The following is a 24,191-nucleotide window of genomic DNA, read 5'->3' as shown; positions in this document are numbered from 1 at the left end:
GGTGCCTGGCTGGTTCAGTAGGCACAGCATGTGACTCTTGATCTTAGGGTTGGGTGTGGGGCCTACTTTAAAAAATTTGTAAAATAAATTGTTTTAAATAAAAAAATTTTAAAAACTGCATCTTATAGGAAAATCTATTATAATATTAACTACAATAAGCTGTTTTTTCTAAGTATTTTTTATTTGAATTGATCCCATAGAAATGAGATAACACATTATTTGCCCTAATTTGGTTGTAAGATTATTAGTTGTCTATCAGTGGGCTGTTTCCCTTCTTTCTTAATTATAGGTAAGTATCTTGGCAATATACCTAGCTAACAACATTTCCCAACCATCCCTACTAGTAAAGACAGCCAAGTGAAAGCTATTGAATTGGGCTTTTGGAAAAGCTATTTAAAGGGGGCTTGCTTTTGCCTCAATCTCCTCCTTTAATGGCTGGAGATGCAGCAGCCATCTGGTAATCAGGAGGCAACCTGGTGTTTTAAAGCCACACGTTAAGGGTGGTGGGGCAGAAAGACAGAAGTCTAGTACATTGATGGTATCATGGAGCCATTGTACTGGCCCTCAATTGCTGAACCCAGGACATTTTTCAATGGAAAAAACAAACAAACCCTGATTCGTTGAAACCACCAGTTTATGATTGTCCATTATAGGCAGTCAAATGCAATTCCTGATTCATCCATGTATATACACTTTACAGATAGCACCTAGGTAATACTATTTGAGGGGAGATGAAAAGATCCCCAGTTTTTTCAAACACACTTTTTTCCTTGGTATTATGAAGTATATATTTACTATAAAGTGTATCATGCCAGTATTATTCATTCTTTGGAAATAGGGATTAAAAGCATTCATTAAAATGCAAGTGTTATCTGAGAGGAGTTACACTTTAAGCTGTCAATATAATTGAATATCTTGTTGTGGATTAATTTATTAATTAACTTCCATGATTGGGTAGGTCCCAAGGGGATGGAACATAAAGACAGATAAGTTTGAAGACTAGTCCAGAAAAGGAGCAATGTCAGGCTACTATAGTAAGAATCACTACTTCCTTATCTAGTGCCCTGCCCCCCACCTCCTGACCTCCATCCCATGACACAGTTCCCACCCCAAAAAGACTGATGGGCAGCCTTAGAGGTAGAAAGCACAAGAAACAAAAGGAGATACAGAACCTGAAGGCAAACTTCTATTACTCTATTATGTAAGGCTGCCACAACCACCCCTCTGTATGGGAGTACTTTACCCTATAAAAAAACTCCACAGTTAACTAATAAACAGCACTGGTAGATTAGTCATTCAGCTGATAATTGAGTCACTTCTCTATCTACCAACTGCTGTGAAAGAAAGGACAAAACTTGTGTCAGGGAGCAGCTAAAGCATGGGACCAGTTCAAGGGGACTGGATTTACCTAAAGTTTGATCTAGTGGATGACCAATCATTTCAGGAACTCAAACACATCTCCAAATGCTTGTTGTTTTCCAGGCTCTGCGCTAGAAACCAGAGATTTGGCAATGATGATGATGATGTCTTGTCCTCAGAAAACTTAGCAAACTTCTACAGCACAAAGGCATGTGAGTAAACCACTGCAATACACTGTGGTGTATGTGATATCACAAGTGTATGCAAAAGTTGAAGTAGGAGAACAGAATTCACTGTAAGGATACGGAAGTGTGATCAGGGAAAGCCTCCCAGAGCAAATGATGCCTATACAGGGTTTTCAAAGATGAACAGGATTTTGCTAGGAAGATATAAGGAGATATACATTCCGGTCAGAGAGAACAATACACAAAAAGCTGGAGATAATGAAGAAGCTGGAGATAATAAAGTGGCATGTTTGAAGCATTTCAAATATTTTGCTATTTCTGTAGCATCAAGTGCTGAGGAAGAAGTAAAAGAAAGGGAATTGAGTAGAGCCCAGATCAGGAAGGGCACTGAATGCCATGCTAAGCAGCTTGGACTTTCTCTGATAAGTAGTCACTGAAACAGACTGTGTAAGATTGTGGTGTGGTGAGATTTATGTTTTAGAAAAATTGCTGTTAGCTGTCAGTTTGGTAGGGAGTGAGGTTGGAGGAAGAAATATCACCTAGGAAACCTCAGTAATAATGCAGATGACAAGGGATGAGGACGTGCATTTTGAGTGGCTCTTCTCAGCATCTGTTATGTGGAGGGCAAGGTAGGAGGAGAAGGGAGAGCATAGGGAAGTTTAAAATCTTTCACTTGGATGGCAGTGTTCACTTTGGAAAAGTCACTTTTCACCTGCCCTCCTCATTTATAAAATACACTGAATATGCATGTTCTCTCTGAATTCACTTGTTTTGAAGTTTGAAAAATCTGCTAGAGAGTTCCTACTAAATGAACCAAAAACACGGGTAAGGAGGATAATCCAAATTCTGCTATAGGTGGTCTCTTAGCTTTCAGAATAAGCCTTATCACTTTGTAAGAGACTACTTTCTCCTTTTTATTAAAATGAAAAGCAGGCAAGATGAGAATAGAGTGTGCCCTTTTCTATCTTCCTCCAATGTGTGGATAAATGAGAAAACATACTGGAAGCACTTTGAGCTTCCAAGAATTGTAACTATATTATGATATCCCTAAGAACTGGGTTGTGGTGGGACGGTCAGCAATCAGCATTGTGCAGAACATCCAAGCATAGAATTAACATAGCTCTGGAGTTCTTTGAATTAATAAGAAAGCTGAACTATGGTTATGGTTGCCAGATCAAATATAGATGACTTTTGTAGCCTAAGTATGACCCAAATATTTCACGGGATAAACTTCTGCTAAAAAAAAAATCTCTTGTATATCTGAAATTCAAACTTAACTGGGCATCTTGTTTTTTTTGTTTTTTATTTGCTACATCTGGAAGTCCTAGTTATGGTAGTACCTTAAGAGGAAAGAGTTGGCTCAATTAATGACCTATTTATCTTATTTGTGGCATTTTGCCTTCTTTTATGCAATTGGAAATGCTTTAGCTACATATGAGGGAATAATGAAGCCCATAACAAAAATGACTGGTAAGTTATAAAAACTTTCCCAGCAATACCAGGAATCTCTTAAACACTGTGCCATTTAAAACAGCAAGGAGCGGAGCATCCACTCCTACCTAATGAAACAGTATATTAACATTAAAAAAAAAAAGAATAATGTTCATTAACATATTGTAAATACTCCAACTTGAAAGACAAGTATTTCTGTAGAGCCAACAGCCCATAATAATATAGAGGTATAAAAACTTTTCTAAAGGAGTAACACTTAGAAAAAAAAATTAACAAATAATACTTTTCGTGATAAATGACAGAAAAGACAACCCCACCAGCACCAAAAACAGTTTTTCATGCTCACGGAGGTCTTACTAATATGTCCTCAATTGACTGCCAAAAAAAAAAAAAAAAAAAAAAAAAAGAAAGGATGACACGGCCATCTTTGGAATCCAGGGCAAGGTGGAAAGCCCAGCTGTCCAAATCTGGGAATCTTGCAGCGTTTACGCTAAAGCGTTGAGCTATTTTTTATGCAATTTCAGCTCTTTTTTTTTTTTTTTATTACTTCCACACCTCTGTCCTCATTAAGGCACACATATAAACTGGGAGCTACTTATAGGATAGATACCAAATAGTCTGCTGGTGAGATACAGACCTCCACCTTGCATGCATATCAGCTGGAGAAAAAAGAGCCCTTATTCATCAAATTTAAAAAGCACTCTCTCATTTCATGCTAATTGTATGGTCCTTTGCATGATGTACAAAAGATTGCCTAAGAGGAAAGGCATTAAAAAGAAAACTACCAGTATTGGAGGGTTTTTTTTTTTTTTTTTTTTTTGGGAACAAGATTAACTTATTACGTTTTTAGAGAAATCAAATGACTAATTCAAATATTACATTTATCTTCACAAAATGACCTTTACAGGTTTTATTATTATCAATGCCTATTCAATGGCCTCTCTGCCTAACATAACGTGACCTCATTCTACTAATCTCAGTGCTCCAAAACGTTTTAGGGTGGTGTCAAACAGTTCATAAATTAAAGAATTTAAAATAAAATACACACAGCTCTTCTATGATTTTTCCCCCACAAAGGAAATAGTTAAATCTCACTGGAAAAGAGGCTGATTATTAATAAGTGCCTGTGTCCCAGCTCTTACTACATGCAGACTCTGCTTCGGCTGGTTTCTTATAAAAGCACAGTATGAAAAATTCATTTTTGGTTATAGATATTATCATCAGTAATAATATGTAATGATATAATAAGTGACAGAATATTAGCCAAGGGTTGTATATAAGATGATAAGCCATGATAACTTACGACATACCATCATTTATAGTATATGGTAATATATGAATTGGGTCTTTGAAAACCTGCGTTTAGATTTATGTTACTATAAATATCAACCAATTATTAACGACGTCAAAGCCCTCAGGGGAAGAAAGGTGGAAAGGATAGAAACAGTAGGTGCAGTTCATTCACTTAGGCTGTGTGACAACAAAGAGGCATTTATTCCTTCCATAACTATCTATCGATTGCTATCAGTCAACTGAACAGGGTTGGCAATTCCAAAGAACAGCTGCTTCAACCTGCAACCCTTGCACGGAGCAAAAGAATAAATGGGCTTCCCAAACTGCCCCCAAAACGGTCTCTTCAAGATGTTAAAAATCTGAGTCAAATATGTTGTTAATAACCAATATTAACTATACATATTAAAAAAATTTTTTTTAGCCTAGTAGATGAGCATAGTCCAGTCAAATTTAAGGTGAACCATATATGTGATTTTCAGTTTTCTGGTAACCATAGTAAGAAAGTTAAAAGAAAAAGGTGAAATTAATTTTAATATTCTTTTTTCAGCCCAGTATATCCAGATTATCATAGCAACGTGTACTCAACATAAAATATTATTGAGATACTTGCGATCTTTTTTTCATGCCAAGCCTTTAAAACCCAGTATATACTTTACACTTCTAGCACATCAGAATTCAGAATAGTCACATTGCAAGTGCCCAATAGCTACATGTGGCAAGTAGTGACCGCATTAGGAAGTATACTTAAAATTTCACAAACTAAGGAAAAAAAAAAAGCCTTGCTCTTAATTACTACCTAATGTTTTCCTGTGAGTCCAATCTCAAGCCACTAGAGAAGTTACTTGTTCTTTGTGTTAATGAACACAGTGAAAACACAAACTACACCACTAAAAACAAGGATTGAATCCTAAGAAGGTCATGCTCAATTTTCGCTAATAACAAGTATTTATTTATTAAACTACTTGTTTTCCCTGGCCGCATTTCTGATCCTGCCACAAATTTCAGGAGTTTTATTTTTTTCTCTGAGGATCTAATTATTAGCCACATCACCCTATATTCAGTGAAATATCCACATCTTTACCATTTGGTCTTTGAACAAAGTAGTGTTCCAAAGTAGTAAATTATGTAATTTCTAAATCCGAACTGGTTATGACTAATTGGTAAGAATCATGGAGTTTCCTCATGAAAAGAGTTCCAAAAAAATCAAGAAAAGAATAACTAAAAACAAATGACTATCAAAATACACTAAATTCCAGGCTAACAAGCTCTTGGCCCTTATGAAACTACAAAAGACAGCTTAAGGGCTTGCATGCTAAACTGAAACCCAACAGACCATTTTAAAAAGCTGAGGCAGGGATGATCATTAGTAGAAAAATAAGTGACAGAGAGGTGCCAGTATTTAATCCTCAAATCTGAACATTCAAAATTTACAAGGCGTAATTTTTTTTTTTAAATGCCAGTTGAGTTTTTTTTGGTCTCTCATTTGTTGTTAGACAATTTTAATTTCAAGTTTGGGTTTTGATTTGACTGACAATTGCAGGCAATATATTAGGAACCAAAACCAAAAGGTTAATAGAATTATAAATTTCATAATCAACACCTTAAAAAAATGAGATGCACACAGAATACACCTTTAAATCACTTATGAGATTAAGTAATACCTCAGAAAAAGAAAACATTCTCACATTATGCTTTCATCTGTAATTTATATGTAATTTAACCTTATACTTCTCATAATAAATCATTTTCCAATCTCATACTCTCCCGGGGTACCACCTTTCTGCATTAGTAAAACTCCTTAACACTTAACTTGTTAAGGAAAGCAGTGGTTAACTGATTCATTTGGTTAATTGATGGTTGGTCCTAAAATTGGCTAGAGTGACAATTACCGCTGAAAACACAGTTATAGCCTCTAATCCTGGGCTTCAGTTATGGTCAACTGTCTTACATGATTTTGCAACGATAAGCTTTTAGAAGTGCAGTATGATTTTTTTTTTAACCACAAATTTTCAACAGAGTAGTTATCCAGAAATTTTCAGACATGGAGAGCAATGTTTAACAGAGTTTTGTCCAAAATAGGTGTTCATGAAGTATTTATGGAAATAAATGAAATGGTCTGATATTTCAAATATGCTCTTTGGTAAGAAGCTAGGGAATTATAACTTATTAACCAGGCTAATCAGGTTTTATTTAGGCAATGATAAAGATACCAATGCTAAGTTACTAATAGGATGTTTTGGTGACTAAATAACCTTAGGCTAGAATCTGAACCCATTTTTCTTTCAGAGCAAAACTGCAACTAAGTTGAAAGCACACAATACTGGTTTTGGTTCTCAGTGTTGATAGGCATGAGGTGAAGGTTTAAAAAAAAAAAAAAAAAAGTAACACCCATGGAAATTTATCCAGCTAAAAATGGTACACCTCCTTCTGATCTGCTTCAGTGGCCCTTCTGCACAAGTGTGATTTCTGCCCAGCATGGTAAGAAACTGTAAACCACAACGGGGCAAGGCCAGGTAATGATGGCGCACGCGCCTCAAAGTCATTGGATTTGGTTCTGTAAGCAGCTGAAGAGCCCCTGATGTCATCAGGTAAGGCAGCTCCGTGGTCAGATCTGTGGGCAAATGGACTGAATGATGGCAAAATCTGAAGATAAGGAGGCCATTTCAGAAACTCTTCTCTGCAGTCCGTGTGGGAGATAATCAAGTCTGAATGACTGCAGCTGTGGTGGGGAGGTAGTGGAAAGGGCAGGTGAGGTAGAAACAAAATGACTTGGTGACCAACTGGCTTTAGAGTAGAGAGAGAGGTAGAAAAAGTCAAGGATAATTCCCTGGCTACTGACTTGAGAAGATACCTGTCTCCATGTCACATCATCCTATCAGCTTCCAATTTTGAATTCTGGCTTCCTGAGAATGGTCACTGGGGCTTTGCCATATTCCCTTTGTCCTAAGGAATGTCCCTAGGGGCTACTGACTCTAGAGGCAGAAACACAGAGGCAGCAACCACCAGCTGAGTGGTGATGATGAGAGGGAAGCACCAGCCTCGTCTATATAACCTTCAGCAACCAGCAGCTCTTTACATGATGTTCAGTTTAATTCTATACACAAATAATTAGGTCAAATGTAGTTATTATGGACCCCAGTAGTACAAGGCACTATGGAAAATAAAAGCCGAGTGCAAGAGCAGGTTTCTTGAGAGTTATACAGGAAAACCATGCAGTGCAAAGCAAAGATTCTGTGGTTAGTCAGGTGCAAGTCCAACTTCTGGCTCCATTACTGTCACTGGTTGTGTGACCTTGGGAAACTGATATCCTTGACACTTGATTGCCTCCTCAGTGAAATATATAGATAATATAGCCTACCTCATCTGTAAAAATTCATGAGATATATATGTAAAATTCCTACCCGCACCATGCCTAACTTATCATAGGTTCAAAAGGTAATAATGAAGTAAATATCCTTCTTTATTTCCCATTCCCTTTGACTACTCAAAGACCTCTAGCCTCCAATAGAATCTAGTTATCACCAATGGGTATTTCTCTCTACATCCCTCACTCCCTCTACACCCATGTCTATTGTTAGAAAAATGAAGCTACTAAAAGCAAAATAGGATGATATCTATATCAGAGAGTGTTGCAGTCCATCCAATATTCATCTTTGCTTTCCTCCTCATTAATGAGTGCTGATTTTGCTGGGGGTAGCAAAGTACCAAGCTAAAAACATGTTCCAGGCTCCATTGCCATTAGGGGTAGCCATGTGACACATTAGGGCCAATAAATCTTGCTAGAGAGGTTTTGGAAAGTTTCTGGTCACAGGCACTTTTTTTCTTCATGTTTATTTATTTTTTCACTTTTTTGAGAGAGCGAGAGAGATAGAAAATGAATGAGGATCCCAAAAAGGCTCCACACTGTCAGTGGGGAGTCCAACTCAGGGCTCCATCTCAAGCACCATGAAATCATGAACTAGACCGAAATCATGAACTAGACCGAAATCAAGAGTGGATGCTTAACTGATTGAGCCACCGGCACTTTTATTCTCCCTTCACCATCCTTCCTTTCCCCAACTTCCTGGAAACTGGATATAATGGATGGAGCTGCAATAGCTGTCTTGCAAACCATGAGGAAAAGATCAAGATTCATAGCACATTGGCCTTGATATGCTTGAGTTCCTAAAACAGTGCCTCCACCACCTTCCAAGAGCCTTGTCATTACATGGGACAAATAAAGCCCTAAATTTAAGCTGCTGCCTTTTAGGTGTCTGTAACTTTCTTCTGGGCACAATTCCTGATTTAATCCCTTTAACCTTACTTTGGCATGATTTTCAAGGCATTAGCCATAATTTCCTTCCAATTGAAACATTTAGAGGGCCCAGTATATGTCAGACACGGTGCATATAGACATACAAATAAAAATTACATATTGACTCATCTAATTCTTACAAAACCCTGCAAGGTAAGTATCCCCACTCCCATTTTACAGCAAAGGGACATGAAGATCAAAGAGGCTAAGTATTATTAAAGGTACTGGTATATGGCGAAGCCAAGATCTAAGCTCGAGGTCTGGTGATACAGCTCATGTTCTGGCAGCTCTCCATGCTACTGCAGGGGTCCTGTGAATCTGCTACTGTGAAGAATGACCCCAAAGACAAGATCTCTAAGTCAGGTAGTCACTCTTCCTAGGTCTTCCATACTTGTATCTAAAATCTGGTAAACCATCTAAAAAGTATGTCTGGAGCATGAAGAAAAAGTGTGTGTCGAAGGAGGCCACAGAGTGGTTGATGGGGCAAGCAGGTTGCAGGTGCCTAAGGTACCCTCTGCCTGGAAGCAGCTGGACAAAGTTACTGATCTGGCAAGGAGGCTCTTTTTACCTTTATCCTCCAGTCAACAACAATCCTGAAGAAATCACACTGACTGGAGATCAGTGTGTGAGCCCGAGGCATGGGAGAGATGTTAAATAAGTGCCCTGTGTCCATATATCCTCACAGTAAAAAGCTCATGTATAATTTTATCACATATTTTAAAAAAGAAAAGAAAATTGAAATTGTGTATGTGTGCATATATATCTCTTATAACCTAGAAAAATAATAACCATGCAGAAGAGATAGACTTATATAAGTGTTGCATAAATATATGTGTAAAATTTTAACCCTTTTCTCCACCCAAGGAATCTGAAACAGACAAAAAGATTCAAAATAAATTCAAAGACCATGCCCAGGAAAAATACAGGAGCCTAGAGAAGAGGAAAATAAAGTATGCAGATCATATCCTCTAGGGTCCTAAATAATTACTAAAACTAAGCTGTAAATTTAGGTCTGAGCTTCCCCCTGCCAAAGGAAAACAGAAAAAAATGATGAGGTACAGACTTCACAATGGCCCTGAGAAAAGGGAATATTACCACCTCAGGAAAAGCAAAATATTTTCTACGGATATAAAAGCAGTAAGAAACCAGAAAACCTAAGTGGGACTTGACGCAGGGGAGACCACGTGACGTAGTAGACAATGTCTTAGTAATTCCTTCATAATAAATGTTATAGTGTATTCCACTCAAGTTTCTCACAGAGTTATTCAGTCAAGCTGTAAAACCATTCAGGGAAGGCAATCTTTGCAGGACTAAGGCAATGAGATAGAAATATACTCTGATGGACCGGCTGGATCTAGTGATGACAGACCCAGAATATCTAGATGAACAAACAGCATGTTCTCACAATTAGTCTCCAACCAAAACCAGCTTAATAAGTATGATTATGCAACAGTTTGCACACTCTTTTCAGTTCAAAAGGTCTGAGAAAGTTTTCATAGGCTTTTTATTACTATGGAGTGGGCACTTCAGTCCATTATCACTGTGCTCTCAGGTATAGTTTATGCCAGTCTTCTCTCCTTCTCCAAGTGGCATAACAAGGCAGAGAAAATGTGGGTTGTTTTTATTAAAAAAAAAATTATGGCTTTTGGCTTTTACATTAGGAGTTTCTAGTACACAGACTTTCTATTATATAACTGGTGTTAGAGAAAATTTATGAATTCACACCCATAATGATTTCTTAATTTAAAAGCAATATGTAAAAGGTATGTTCCTAAGAATATGACATCCCCAAAGTGGACATTAAACAGTCCTTGAATGGGTGGAAATTCATGTTAATTATTGACCAGGGTAGAAGAACACAGAAATTCATTTAAAAAAAAAAAAAAAAAAGAAAAGAAAAGAAAAAAAAAGACATGTAAGGAGCAGTGCCTGCTAGGTCTGGAAAGAAATGTAAAAATTGACATAAACTTAGCTGACCTTCACTAAAGTGTAAATTTTTTCTGTGTCTTCATATTGGTCCGTCCTCAGTTAAGTGTATTTACAACAAGAATCCTCAGTAAGGTACAAAGGAGAATATTCAGAAAATGCCAACTAGACCAAATACGTATCTGCATGCTCCTTTTCCAATGCAAAAGAGCCAGATGAAATTTGTCTTTCAAAAAAGAATCTCTGGTTGTGTAAAGACCACATAAATATGGCTGGGCTTTAATTTAAACTCCCTATATAGTCACAAGAAGTTACAACTGTAACATGAACCGAAGGAGGAAAAAATAAGGACCATTTGTTCCTAATTAAAAAACAGGGGATTAGAAAAAAGATGGCTATGGGAAATAGGGAACAGTTGTTCTCCCAACATGGACCTCTCACCCTGCTGATTTTGTGGTTTTTAAAACTATAAAAGTGGGAAAACTGGAAAAATGACAACAAAATAACTACCAAAATATCAACAAAATATCTGCTTTTTAAAAATAATATTTTCTAATTTGGAGATGGACAACTAGATTCGCTAAGCAAAGAAGTGAGTATTTCCACATTTTGCCTCTTCCTCCTCCACATATCTAATAAACATACATTGGATCGGACGTGGCTCCGTGCAATGCAATGACAAGGTTCCAATTCTCTGATTCTAATTGCAATCAATTGCAATAAATCAGCAGAGGAGGCAGGCGGTTAAAGTTCTACAACTTTAACAAACTAAGATCGGTGAAGTTAAATAAATATCATTGTGGTCACTTTAAGCTACCTAGCCTCATCAAGCAGAGCTACAAAAGCAGCAGGTTAGCGGGTTTCTGGCAAGGAATAATTGGTGCTGAGCAACACACTGTGTACATGAGCAGAAACATTGCGTAAAACTCCCATTACTGGCTTACCCACACCATATGTGCATTTTGGATGGAAACAGGGGCAGCTCTCATACACCTCACATAGTTTGGCCTTACTGACTAGGATGAATGAACATTATGTTGCAGTGTGTTAGTTAACCCCAATGGAAACCAGAAAACGTCAGAATTGTGACCTTTCAGTTATAATTTTTTCCAGTGAAACTGAAATTAGGACAAAGAGGTAGTGGGAAAAAAATATACAAATTTGAGGTTCTGGAAAAGATCTTTACAAACTCTGATAAACATGCCTCAAGTTAATTCATCTTGCCAGTGTTCTGGGTAGTCAACAACCTATGCTAATCTGATCGTCTAATATAAAAAGTTTATAGATTTTAAGAAATAATACAGGGCTTCAATTGTTCTTTACCAGTGGCCCAAGACAGAGCTTAGAAGCAAGAGCAAGGATTTTGGAAGTCGTTTTTTCAGTTTGATAATTTACCAACAAGGACTATTGGACTATTCCTTTCTAACAAGTATAAAAGCTTAATCAATCAATGCCTAAAATCTTCATAATGCAGCAGATCCCTACCTTCCCGTCCACACACCCACACACCATCATCATAGCAGTAATACAAAGATTGGCATTTGGTGGCAAAATTCCAATTCACTTTCCAAAGAGGTCAAGAGCCAGGACTTCCGGGGGCGGGGGGGAGTGGAGGGAACCTCACATACCACATCTAATCACCTACTTCATTGACTAAGAACTGAAGTTGAATAGAACCTTAACTTGTCCTTGATCAGACATTTGGTGAGCAGAAGAGGCTCCCCAAAATGTACTTTCTACTATATTATTGCAATACAGTAATTCAAATGAAAATAAAGAGAAAAATTCACTCTACAAAATCTTCTTCCCAAAAGGTGTTCTGTATAGGGGGATGAACACCTGGGGGATGAACACACTGAAGAATTAAATTTACCAGTTAAGTGACTGGTAATCCAACTGTGCTTCCCTTCCCCGTCAATCAGATATTTGGAAGGGTTTTATATTAGGGGAAACAAAAAACAAAGATCCTTGCACTCATCTGATAAAATTATATTCTCAAAAACTATTATAAAGGGAGAAATAAAGATGTTCGACTAAGAGTCTCGACATCATAGAAACAAAGAAACAAGGTTTTTAGACAAATACATGTTTAAATGAAGAGCCCGCAACATGTTTTAGGGGGAAATACGACTTTATAACCAATACAATGACATTGACAGGTTGATCAATGAGAAAAGTTGGGGTCGTGTGACTTCCAATGAGATGTGAAGAATAACCTCCAAGTCACCTCACTTTTCTCCCTGCTGGAAAGGCCCCTGAGTGAGAGGACAGATGTTTTGACAAATCGTGATCAGATGTGGTGCTCTGTGATCAACTAATTAAGGGATCTTAAACCTAAATGAGCCAAGGCAGAAAAGTACCAACATATCTCCTGAAGATCATCCTCAGTAGCCTACTCCATTGTTTTTATTGCCGTATAAAATAGTTCTTCTATTAAACAAAAACTGCCCTTGAGTAAATACATTGTTTCCTCATCACCGACCTCACTATCATTTAAAACAGAAGATACACTCATTATAGACAATTGGAAAATAAGAACATTGGAAAGAATGATTTATCTCCTGTATCTATCATCCCAAAGGCAACTCCTCTTAATGCTTTTATGTCCCACATCATCTTTTTCTGCACAGCTTTTACATAGCAGCAATAATACCGTATATACAATTTTGTACTTCATATATTTAACTGAAATAATGAAACCAAGAGTCTCTATTTTTTATTGAAGAATAACCATCAATTGCATGTATGAAAACTGAAAAATAGTCCATTGAATGAATTGCCATCTTTTTTTACACATAGACCTTCTTGTGGATTAAAAAGACTATTTTCTTAGAATAGAATCCTGGAAGTGGAATTACTGTCAAAGGATATTAATGTCTTTATGGCTCTAGATACTTATTGCCAAAATGCTTTCCAAAAATGGTTGTACCAGTTTAAACTGCCTTCAATATCAATACTCATTATATCCGTATTTGGACTATGTATGTCTTGCAAGAATAAACACTTTCATAATCATCTTTATAACCCCAGTACTTTAAATTAATAAAGTTAGATACTATGTTATACTAGAAAGTTCTTAAAGCTGAAATCCTGACATCTGGTAGAGAAAAGTATGTAAAACTCTTTTTGAGAATCACTCGCCCCAGTCTGTCTCCATTTTCCTGTACCACACGACCCCGATTCTTTTCTACACAGAATCCAGTTTTTAATGGGATAATCTTACTCCCCTTTTAAGAAATGATAGCCAAAGTCTACATCATATGGAATCTACAAAGCTCAAGGCTATTTTCATTCATTTTAATGACTATCTGAAATAAAAAACAAGAAAATTAGTCCCTATAGAATCAGAAGGCTCCTCTAGTTCTGTTAAAAGACTTAAGGGAAGCACAAAAACACATTAGAAGAAAAGTGGACATGTTTCATTAATATGTGCATTCCATGCCTATTTCAACAACAACAACAAAACTTTTGTTTCCTAAATTACTGAACGGTGAATTCCAGATGTAACTCAACTATTTTCAAATACACAAATTAAAAAAAAAAACAAAAACACAAATCCACTGAACTACAGTGGAAATGGGCTGAACAAAGTCCCCCAAATCTTTACTTTCCAGAGATTCTAGTATTATGCACTCAACAATTTTAGCAAGCATTTTGTTGTTGCTACCTCAATTACTGTTTTCCAAGTGCTGCCTATTAAATTTCCTAGCACAAATTGGCTGTAAGATTGTTTTAGGTCGTCATTAAGAAATTTATATTAAATATGCAATAAGCTACTTCGGTTAAACAGAAGTTGGGGGGATATTAGTGTCACAGTTTATTATAATAAATAATTTTTGTGTCTTCTGTCAGCATAACCACAGTAGTATCTCAGTACCACCAGCTGATAATAATCTTTATAAATCCTACTTTGCAGCTATGCCATCTGTTAGTTATTATTTTATATGTGTTTCCATATGCATATGTGAATTAGTTGTCACTCAAGACAAATATATAAATAGAATTGCGGTTTTGTGGGGAGATTTTTATCGGCGTGTTTTTGTGTTTTGTTATCTTTAGGCCAGTGCACTAAATAAACATATTCCTCAGTCTTGGAAACCAAAACTAAATTCAAATTTTAAAATAATTTTTACAGTACAAATAAATTTAATACACACTTAATCTAAAAGAATCTATTAAAACTAGGTTGAAATTAAGAGTCACCAAAACTGGAGATGATTAAAGAAACTGAAACTTACATACTCATAGCTCTCAAAATATACCTACAAAACCAAAAAAGAATAGGCCCACTAGAAAAATAAGTAGCTAATATGGTTCCAGTTTTCACAACACAGAACACTTTCCATGATTGACGATGAGAAAATAATGACTAATTACTTGCTTACTTGTAATGTTTATTCCCTGAAAAGATCAGAATGACAAAAACTCAAAACAGCACCCCCCCTCCATGAATCTGTGGATTTATACCCCTGAGCTGTAAGTAATAGGCTCCTAGACTGGCAGAAGGTAATAAGTAGCCATAACATCATTACAACTCATAACCAAATTTTACCCAGAAAGGCAACAAGATAAAAAAAAGAAAAAAAAAAAAAAAAAAAAAAGGAACAGAAGGAGGTGGATAATCCCCCAATTGGATAATCAGTTCCAAATTATAACTCTTTCCCCAAGTGCTAGAGTCTAATGACTTTAATTTTAATGAACCCAAACCTGGGTTTATAGGAGCTCAAGCTCTACACACCAAAAACATGATGAATTCTGTTAAAAGTTACCAGTGGTTCTTAAAAACAGAGACTAAAGCACAACTTGAGAGTAACCACGTTTGGTGACTACATGGTTTGATATCTCTTTAAGTTACGCTATTTTAGGTGATGATACTTTGGGATCATATAGAGAGTATGCCAACGTAGAAACAGTAGTAACTAAAGTCATCATTAAAAGGAACCCTAAAATATTTAGGGAAGGGGACTGAATAAGACAAGTATACTGAGAAATTAATGTTTGTCTGAAATGAATGCCTTATTATTTTCAGTTCACAAAGTAAAAAGTCCCACTAACTAATACAAATAAATATGCTGCCTTTCATAGTCTTTTGTGTAAAAATGTATCAACATAGCTCATAATCCAAATCTGTAAAAATTCACTTATTGATGTCCAAACCACACCCCCTTTTTGCAAATTATATTCCGCCTAGATGCTAGAGTCCTGATGTAGGGAGAGAGCTGTATTTGGAGAGGGAACACATTTTTTAAGTATACTTGGGCTATGAGGTGTAAGGAAAAATAGCACACAGTACTTAACAAAATATTTTAACTACCATTAAAGCTACAGTACAGCATAGGCCGAGTTACATTCTTTTTTAACCCTTTATCATCTATCATTAAAATGCCTGTGTAGAAAGTCGTTTCATACTATGATTTGCTTCTAGATTTCTAAAACTTTTTTTTTTCAAGTTTTTACTAAAATGTTCTTAATGAAGGATTTTATCAAGGAATATCACAGGAATTTATCATATAGGAATTAACTGTATAAACAGTAAGAAACATTAGTTCATGGTTCAATGCTCATCTAGTGCATTAGGCCTCCCTAATATTTCTTCCTTCACTGAAATCTCACTTACCTTTGTAGTTATGGAATTTATGAAATTTATTTATTCCATTTTATATTATAGTAATTGTTGGGGTTTTCTAATTTTCCATGAATAGATTGAGAATTTCTGCTTCTATAGCTGAGAGTCACAGTTGTATTTATCTTTATAGTCTCTCCACCCCAGGCCCAACAATTCCTTGAGAATAGCAGGCAATCTCGATGTTTATCTGAACTCACCAGAAAACCTATTTTGATATACTAAAAGCCACCCTCTCCAAAAGGTCCTTAGGAAAGGGAGTTCTATTTTGGCAACTATAAGTCTTATTTTTAGACATTATGGAACCCATACTAATTTACCAAACATTCTCATTATAAATAATATTTCAACATTTCTTATATAGCCATTAAAAACTAAAATAATGAGAATCCTTCCTGTGAAGGTACAATAGTAACAATTTCTTAATCAGACGTATATTTTTTTTTTAATGCTTATTTATTTTTGAGAGAGAGACAGCATGAGCAGGGAGGGGCAGAGAGACAGGGAGACACAGAGTCTGAAGCAGGCTCCAGGCTCTGAGCTGTCAGCACAGAGTCTGACGTAGGGCTTGAACTCAAACTGTGAGATCATGACTCGCACCAAAGTTGGACACTCAATTGACTGAGCCACCCAGGGGCCTTTTTTTTTTTTTTAACTGAAATCATACTTTTCCTTGCTAATGTAGTAAGAATGTCAATAGTGTAAATTAATAGATTTTTATGGGTAACTTATAAGAAATAAGAAAACTTTACAGTGATGAAAAAAAAATATAGCCCATGTGTTTATAGTGTAAGGAGAAAAACAGGATTTAATGAAGAGACTCACAAGACAGCATTTGCTGTCTTTTTTCCCTTTGTTAACTGATTTGTTCATTTATCCACCCCAGAATCAATGACAGGGCTTCTCTGTCACACCACATGTGTTTGACACTAGGTTAGTGGCTGAAGCTTTAAAGCTGGTTAACTAAAGGTATAGGCTCCATCGTCCAGGAACTGGCATGATAGTGAAGTCATAAAAGACAGCACAAGCAGTACAAGGACATTGAGGCCATCTCTGGCTGGGAATGTAGGGAGAGTTCACAAAGGAGGTGCCGTATGAACAGCGTTTTGTTCTTAAGCTTTATTTAGCAGGTTTCAAGGCATTTGGGGGGCCTGAAGTAATAAAACCTGCTGTTTTTTTCAGAAAGGGATTTGGAAAAGACACTGCTCATCTAATAACAGTCTAGTGAACAGACAAAGGCCTAGCTGAAGAGTAAGGAACCAGACTTGGAAGGGTATTTGTGAGGTAGAATCAGTAAGAATTGATAGACTTGATAAGAATGTTGGCGACAGTGAGTCAAGATGACACTTTTAGGCCTTTAACTTGGCAGGCAGATGATGACATTACAGGAAATCTAGATTACAATTAACAGGTATTTACTGAGCACCTTCCATGTACCAGACACTATTCTAGGCCCACAGAGTCTGTTTTCATTCTAGTCAGAGGAGGCAGACAGTAAATAAATGAATAATCTGAGAATTAATAAAAGTTTGTGCAGGAAATAAGATGGGGCTATGTGACAGTGATGGAGGGAAAAAGATACTTTAGCTGAGGTAGTCCTGAAAAATGACACTGGAACTAAGACCTGAATGACCTTAACAAAGGGATAGCAAATTGCAGAGGCTGAGGTGGGAAGGAGCTTAACATGACCAGGGGACAGAACAGCAGCTGGTAGGTGGGGTTGGTGTTTGGGGGTGTGGAGAGGATGGGGATGAGAGAGCACGTGTTGCTCCTGGTAGCCCGCCATAATATACAGCATGTGTTCTAGTTACAGTGGGCAGACAGCAGGTTTTAAGCCAAAGAGTGATGTGATCTCATTCATATTTCCATCTGCTGTGTGGAGAATGGACTTAAGGAGAGTCCTGGTGAGAGTGGTAGCTCACACCCGAGTTCTAACGGTGTCGGTGCTGAGAAGGAGTCAGATTCCACAGGTAGAGGGAGAGATGACCAGGCTTACTGATGGGCTGCATGTGGAGCGTGAGGAAGAGAGAGGCAGGGGTACATTAGGGGCTTTGATTGTAATGTTTTTTAACGTTTATTTATTTTTTGAGAGACAGAGAGCAGGAGCTGGGGAGGGGCACAGAGAGAGGGAGACACGGAATCCAAAGCAGGCTCCAGGTTCTGAGCTGTCACCACAGAGCTTGATGCGGGGCTTGAACCCACATCAGGAATCAGTATTTCTTCTTTGGTCACGTAAAGCCTGAACTGTCTAGAAACTTGTAAGTGAAATGGTACATAGGCAGTTGGATATAGTCTGGAGCTCATGGGAGAGGTCTCATGGAGATTTACTTGGGGAGTCATCAGTCTTCATGTAAGTTAAAACCACGAGACTGGGTAAGATTCATGTTGACTGATCAAGATTTTATTCATGCATTCATTTAACAAATCTTTTTGACTACCTATCCTGTGCTAGGCTTTGGGACTACGGTGATGAACCAAACAGGCCAGGTCCCCGACCTCCCTCCAGCTGTATGCAGCAACACCCTCCTGTACCACAGGAAGAATTAAGTAGGGGTATGTCACCATGTAGAAAGTTCCAAAATTCATGGGTATATCTTCTACCCGAATAATTAACATTCCCCCTAAATCTTAAAAATGATTATGTTAGTGATTAAAGAATGTTAGGATGTTTCTACACAGTATATGAAAAGGATCTGAATTACATTTTGAAGTACCCACAAGGAAAAAATAATTTTCTCATGTGGAAAAGAACCAATACCCTAGTCTTTCTACTGAACACTGTCAAGGAATATACTTTGATGCTGGAAATGGTAATGTAATACAGTTCTAAATAGGTTATTTGCAAACCTGTCTTTATAGGTTCAGGTATTACCTATTAATTCGAATGTATTAGAAAATAATCACTCAAAAATAGTTCAAATGTTCTAACTTAAGTGCTCTCTTCCTCTTTTTTCAACTGAAAGATTCCATATCCAGCACTAGGAACAGCTTAGCACTAGTGAAATCACCTGTCTTCTTTGTACTTGGCACCTATGTAGCAAGAGTAGAAGTTACTATTTATCCTCAGAGGAATATATAATCAGAGTGACTTGTTGAGTTTTGCCCCAAAAGGGCTTACTGAGTTTCACTTACCTCCAAAGGTTGGTTGCCTTCTTCTTCTGAAGTTTTACCTCTTGCTGCCATTCTTTGCTCATGTGCCGTATCTCCTATGAAGTGAAAAGAAAAAAAGAAAAAAAACAAAACACCTTTACCACACCATTGAGGCCAAGTGTCTTCAATTTATTTAAAATATCTTTTGTTGCCATATGTTTCACACTATGGAAGCAACCACTGTTTCCTTTGTTTCAAAGTAACTTAATTTTTAAGCACAGTAATTTTATAGAGGTTTCAGAAATCATCCATCCATATATATATATATATATATATATATATATATATATATATATATATATAAACAATGTAAACCAGAGATCCAGAGATGTATCCTGCTTTGATATAGGTTTACTCTGGAAAAATCAAGTGAATTCGTATTTTGTAAATCAAGTCATATTTCAAATAAGTGAGGAGAGTTTATGACTTAAGGAAAATAAGGCAAGTTACTTTCAAATTAAAAGTCTCTATAATAGGAACTGCCCTCCATATTAGTTTTTTTTTTTTTTTTTAATAAGGGTAACTATAAGTGTTTACTTGTGTGTCTGTAGATTTGCCTCCAAGTAGATATGGATATTTGCATGTAATAATTAACCAAATGTTACACAATCTTCACAGAAGGAAAGAACAATGAACAAATTCATAAATTAGCCTTCAGTTAATACTTTGATTCCTAAGGCTGATGCCTGGGTGGCTTATATTACAAAATGAAGTTGGTAATAGGCTGGCTCCATGGACATAGGACAGACACAAACATAGGTTAAGTATAAGCATAATTTAATTTATTAATGACTTATTTTAATATATTAACTATATCTAATGATCTGTGATTAAAACATGGTAGGGAAAGAAACAATTAGCCTACTTATTTAAGGCAAAGTGAGAGGTTGGTTTAATAATTTGTAAACTGCTCTTCCTGTAAAATTAAGCCAGCTCAGGAATGCCCACAACAAGGAAGATTGTAAGATTCATAGATGATGATGTGGCCAACATTAAAGGTTAAGAATTTGTTAATAAGGAAGGTCACAAGTCTTGATTGGAGATAACAAAGTATGCAAGTCCTGGCTGAGCTTAAGTTTTTTTTTTTTTTTTTTTTTTTTTTATGAAACACAAAAGTTTAGCATACCAATGGTGATAATCAGGGAAGAGCCTCACTGAAATTTTAAAGAATTAGCCTGTTAAATTCTAACATCGTGAAGCATTAAATTGGTATTTTATTTACTTAAGATAAAGTATCTGTCCTCCCCACCAAATGTTTAAAATGCAAGCATATCGATGCATATTCCAGTTTATAAGCTCCGTTCTCAGCTATGTGCAACATTATCATTGGGCAAGACCTAGCACATAATAGGTATTCAATAAATACTAGCTGAATAAATTAGTGAACTTCTTATAGTTTCTAGTCCATAAAACTGAGATAAAATATTAGGTGGCATGTGATAAAAGCTATATTTGAGCATACAGTTAAGGTCCTTCTACACATATTTGTGAAACTTAAAAGGCAACTGTATTTTTTTAAACATTTTTTAAAAAGTTTATGTATTTTGAGAGACAGATCCCAAGCATGTGAGCACAGCTGGGGAGGCAGACAGGGAGAGAGAGAATCCCAAGCAGGCTTCACCCTGTCAGCACAGAGCCTGATGTGGGGCTTGATCTCCTCAACTGTGAGATCATGACTGGAGCCAAAATCGGGAGTCAGATGCTCACCTCAAAGACAACGGTATTAAATACCACTACAGTGTATTGCTTCTAGGGATCTATAATTGTGGTATAAGTTATTAGATTTTAAAAACAACGATTTATAAATAAAAAATACTATTGAAACCAAAGCATTAGGAACTTTTGGGTTGTATCTATTGGATAATAAAGATAATAGCTATTAAGTGACCAATTACATCAACCTACTTTTGTGACCTAGCATGTCAAACCATTTTGATTGATTTTTCAAGTGATTGTTTAAACTGACCATTTATCTCGAAGAGCTTTTTTTTCAGAAATCTATCTTTTCTCTGAAAGTTAGGGACAAGATAATCAACCTCCAGTTTATAGGTGGCAAAACCAATGCATGGGGAGTTTCATTTCCTTGGCTAGCGGCGTGAAGTAGCAAAGGTAATGCAAAGGTCTGCACATTGAGGTCAAAGTATGTTTAATAACTCACATGCCTGACGCTTACTATATGCATCGTCCAATATTAAAGGTCATTTACGCAAGAGTTTTTCCCTTTTAAAATGACTACTGCTCTATCCCATAGCCACACAAACACTTTTTGGCTAAAATCATTTGACACAAAGTCCGTACTTCCTTTGCCATTTTCTGACTTCAAGCTGGGTATCTGCACAAAGCTTTCTCCATTTCTCCCTACTGCTTGAATAACCAGAAAGGTTATCAGTCAGTGTTCCTGACATCACACAACACATCTGCCTGGAAGCGATTGTAGAATCACTATTTACTGAAATGCCATGTCTGGCGATGACTCAGATAGGACAATAACTGATTACAAGGAAAAATGCCATCTGCAAGATTATTCTCTATAAACAAAGGCACAGAATGAAAACTACACAAACAAATGGAAAAGAACAGGTCACAATGAAATATGATTTTTGAAGGTTTTTTTCTTCTCATTGAAGAATTATTTTATCATGAGAAAAATTCAGTTATTTTCTCTAATTTTTTATAACCTACATGAAAGTTAGATACTTCAACAATAAATAAAGATGCATGTGACAAATGGGATATAAGGTACTTTATTTTTCAAATTGTCAGTTAACTGTAATTGATACACTGGATAGATTACAAGTTTTCATTTGCGAGTCAGCTGTTTAAAAAGAACAAACAACCAACATGTTCACAGAACTCTACATTTCCAAGTTTGTTTTTTTTTGTTTTGTTTTTTTACAGCACCGCATTTGATTCTCATTATGGTGAAGTAAGACATCCTCCCCATCCACCCTGTCTCCCCAGTTTAGGGAGAATGAACCCTAAGGGGCAGAGGCACTCAGTGACTTGCCCAAAGTCTCCCAAGTAGAAGGCAGTCACAGTGGGACCTAGAATCCTTCTGACACCTCTAGAGTTTCTGTGGTCTGGTGGAAGGTTCCAATGAATGTGGGCCAAGGTGGGAGGAATCAAATCTGAGTTAGAGAACAGTGAAGAGAAGAGCCCAAGGATGTGAAAGGGAGCTTTGAACACAGGATCTTGTGCTGATCCAACCCGCTGGGCCCCTAAACACTTCTCTCTACTCTTTTCTTCTTCCATAAGCCCCATAGATTATCTGTTCTCTTCCCTTTCCATTGATGATGCCTCTCTCCTTCCTTCCCATCCTTCAAAGCAAACACAGTCCCCCTGATGTTTTTCCAGAAGTTTCTAAGGCTGGAAACACTTTCACAAAAGGCAAAATCCCTCTTATACTACAACCATGCAATTTTCTTGGTTTAAAATGTAGTTGTTATTTAGAATAAACAATAAAGCCTAAATATACACACTAAGGAAGCCCTTTTGGAACTCAAAGGGCTGAAGTGAAAATCATCCATATTTTAGATTAGATATTGGCAAGTTTTTCCACTTAAAGTCCTAGACAGCAAACATTTTAGACTTTGTGGGCCCTACTGTTTCTGTCACAAAATTCTCAACTCTACCCTTGTGGCTGAGAACTGTCAGAGACAATATATAAAGTAACAAATGTGGCTATGTTCCAATAAAATTTTATTTACAAAAACAAGTTTCAAGCTGTAGTTTCCTAATCTCTGGGGGTTTATTATTTTTATTTTTTTATTAAATAATCTCAATGCCCAACATGGGCCTCGAACTCATGACCCTGAGCTCAAGAGTTGCAGGCTCTACCAACTGAGTCAGCCAGGTGTCCCTCCAGATCCCTATTTTAGAGACTATATGTATTCTATCTTTTCTAGGATAAAAAGCTGAATTAGGTTTTAGTTATAGGAGGAGACAGGGGATGGTCATTAGGGTATCATCATGATCCTATTCTACTGGGTGAATTGGGTCAAAGGAGAGGAGAAATGGTGGTCAAGAGTGAGCACTAGGTATAAAGAGAAGGATAAAAGGAGAGAAATCCCCAGTGACGGAAGGGGAACCCCAATGCCTATTTGGGTTACCCAGAGGACACTTGTTTTGGCAGGAGAGGGGGTGGGGGAGTATCCTTACTCTTAGGCCTCCTTCAATGTGGAAGAAAATCTAGTAACATTAACCCTAGGCCTCCCTCCACCATCCCATCCATCGCTTGGTAATTTGGGGACCTTGTGCATGTGATTCTGCCCATTCCTCTTCCCCTTCTGTTGAGAATGAGAGGACTCCAGGCAGCATGTGGTTCTGTGGTTCTGTCTGCTCTGACCCTCCACAGGGACCTCCTCCCACCTGGGGAAACCTGCTCCAGCCCAGCATTTCCTGCAACTGGATGGGGCTCAAGCTAATTTTGGGGTTCAGAAACCTATCTGGTCCTTGACAGATCTTTAACATCAGCTCAATAGGCAATAAAAGTGAGAATTTGGTCTCTACTTGTTGGGGTTTGCCCCCCTCAATTGGTTAGATCTTATCTGAAGAAGAGAGGTGTACCTGCTGGAAGACCCTAGGGTCTAACAGGACTGGGAATGGGCTGATGAGGACAGGGCTGGAGCCTACCTAAATATGAAAAGCTGTGAATACAGAAAACTATTTTCTTTCTTTTAACCAGAAAAGAATTATCTAGAACTGCTTATCTGAGAATGCAGTCTACAAAACACTAGTTTCGAGGGGTTCACATGGAAGAAATATTTCTATGGTCAAAAGTATGAGAAAAATCTGCAGAATGCGTTCCCTTCCAGTTGATTTCCAATGCACTTTAACATATTAAAGCCTGTGAGAAATTCTTCAGTAAAGAACTTTACAACTTTTTTTCACAATGTATTTGACTATGGAG

The 24,191-nt window shown here is 37.0% G+C and overlaps 1 protein-coding gene and 1 long non-coding RNA gene across 5 annotated transcripts in view; one reads left to right on the top strand and one right to left on the bottom strand.

The window, feature by feature from the left end:
* Positions 1-24,191, bottom strand: part of UMAD1 (UBAP1-MVB12-associated (UMA) domain containing 1) — a 217,288-nt gene that overhangs the window by 56,449 nt on the left and 136,648 nt on the right. Inside the window, exon 3 of the mRNA XM_019443418.2 lies at positions 19,265-19,338. Coding sequence (XP_019298963.1) covers positions 19,265-19,338 — 74 coding nt within the window. The remainder of the gene's footprint in view (positions 1-19,264; positions 19,339-24,191) is intronic.
* Positions 1-24,191, top strand: part of LOC109263740 (uncharacterized) — a 204,652-nt gene that overhangs the window by 148,279 nt on the left and 32,182 nt on the right. For 2 of the 4 annotated variants that reach the window (XR_008420618.1, XR_002078362.2), the window contains exons 2-3: positions 1,483-1,571; positions 6,731-6,877. This is a non-coding gene — a long non-coding RNA (uncharacterized LOC109263740). Of the gene's footprint in view, positions 1-1,482; positions 1,572-6,575; positions 8,524-24,191 lie in introns of those variants that run through there. The other 2 variants (XR_008420616.1, XR_008420617.1) reach the window with 2 other exon arrangements.

This window comes from Panthera pardus, unplaced genomic scaffold, assembly GCF_024362965.1.
Source record: "Panthera pardus isolate Hobbes unplaced genomic scaffold, ASM2436296v1 HiC_scaffold_8, whole genome shotgun sequence".
Taxonomy (NCBI): Eukaryota; Metazoa; Chordata; class Mammalia; order Carnivora; family Felidae; genus Panthera; species Panthera pardus.
Note: the sequence above shows the minus strand (reverse complement) of the source record. Positions and strands in the feature narration are given on the sequence as shown.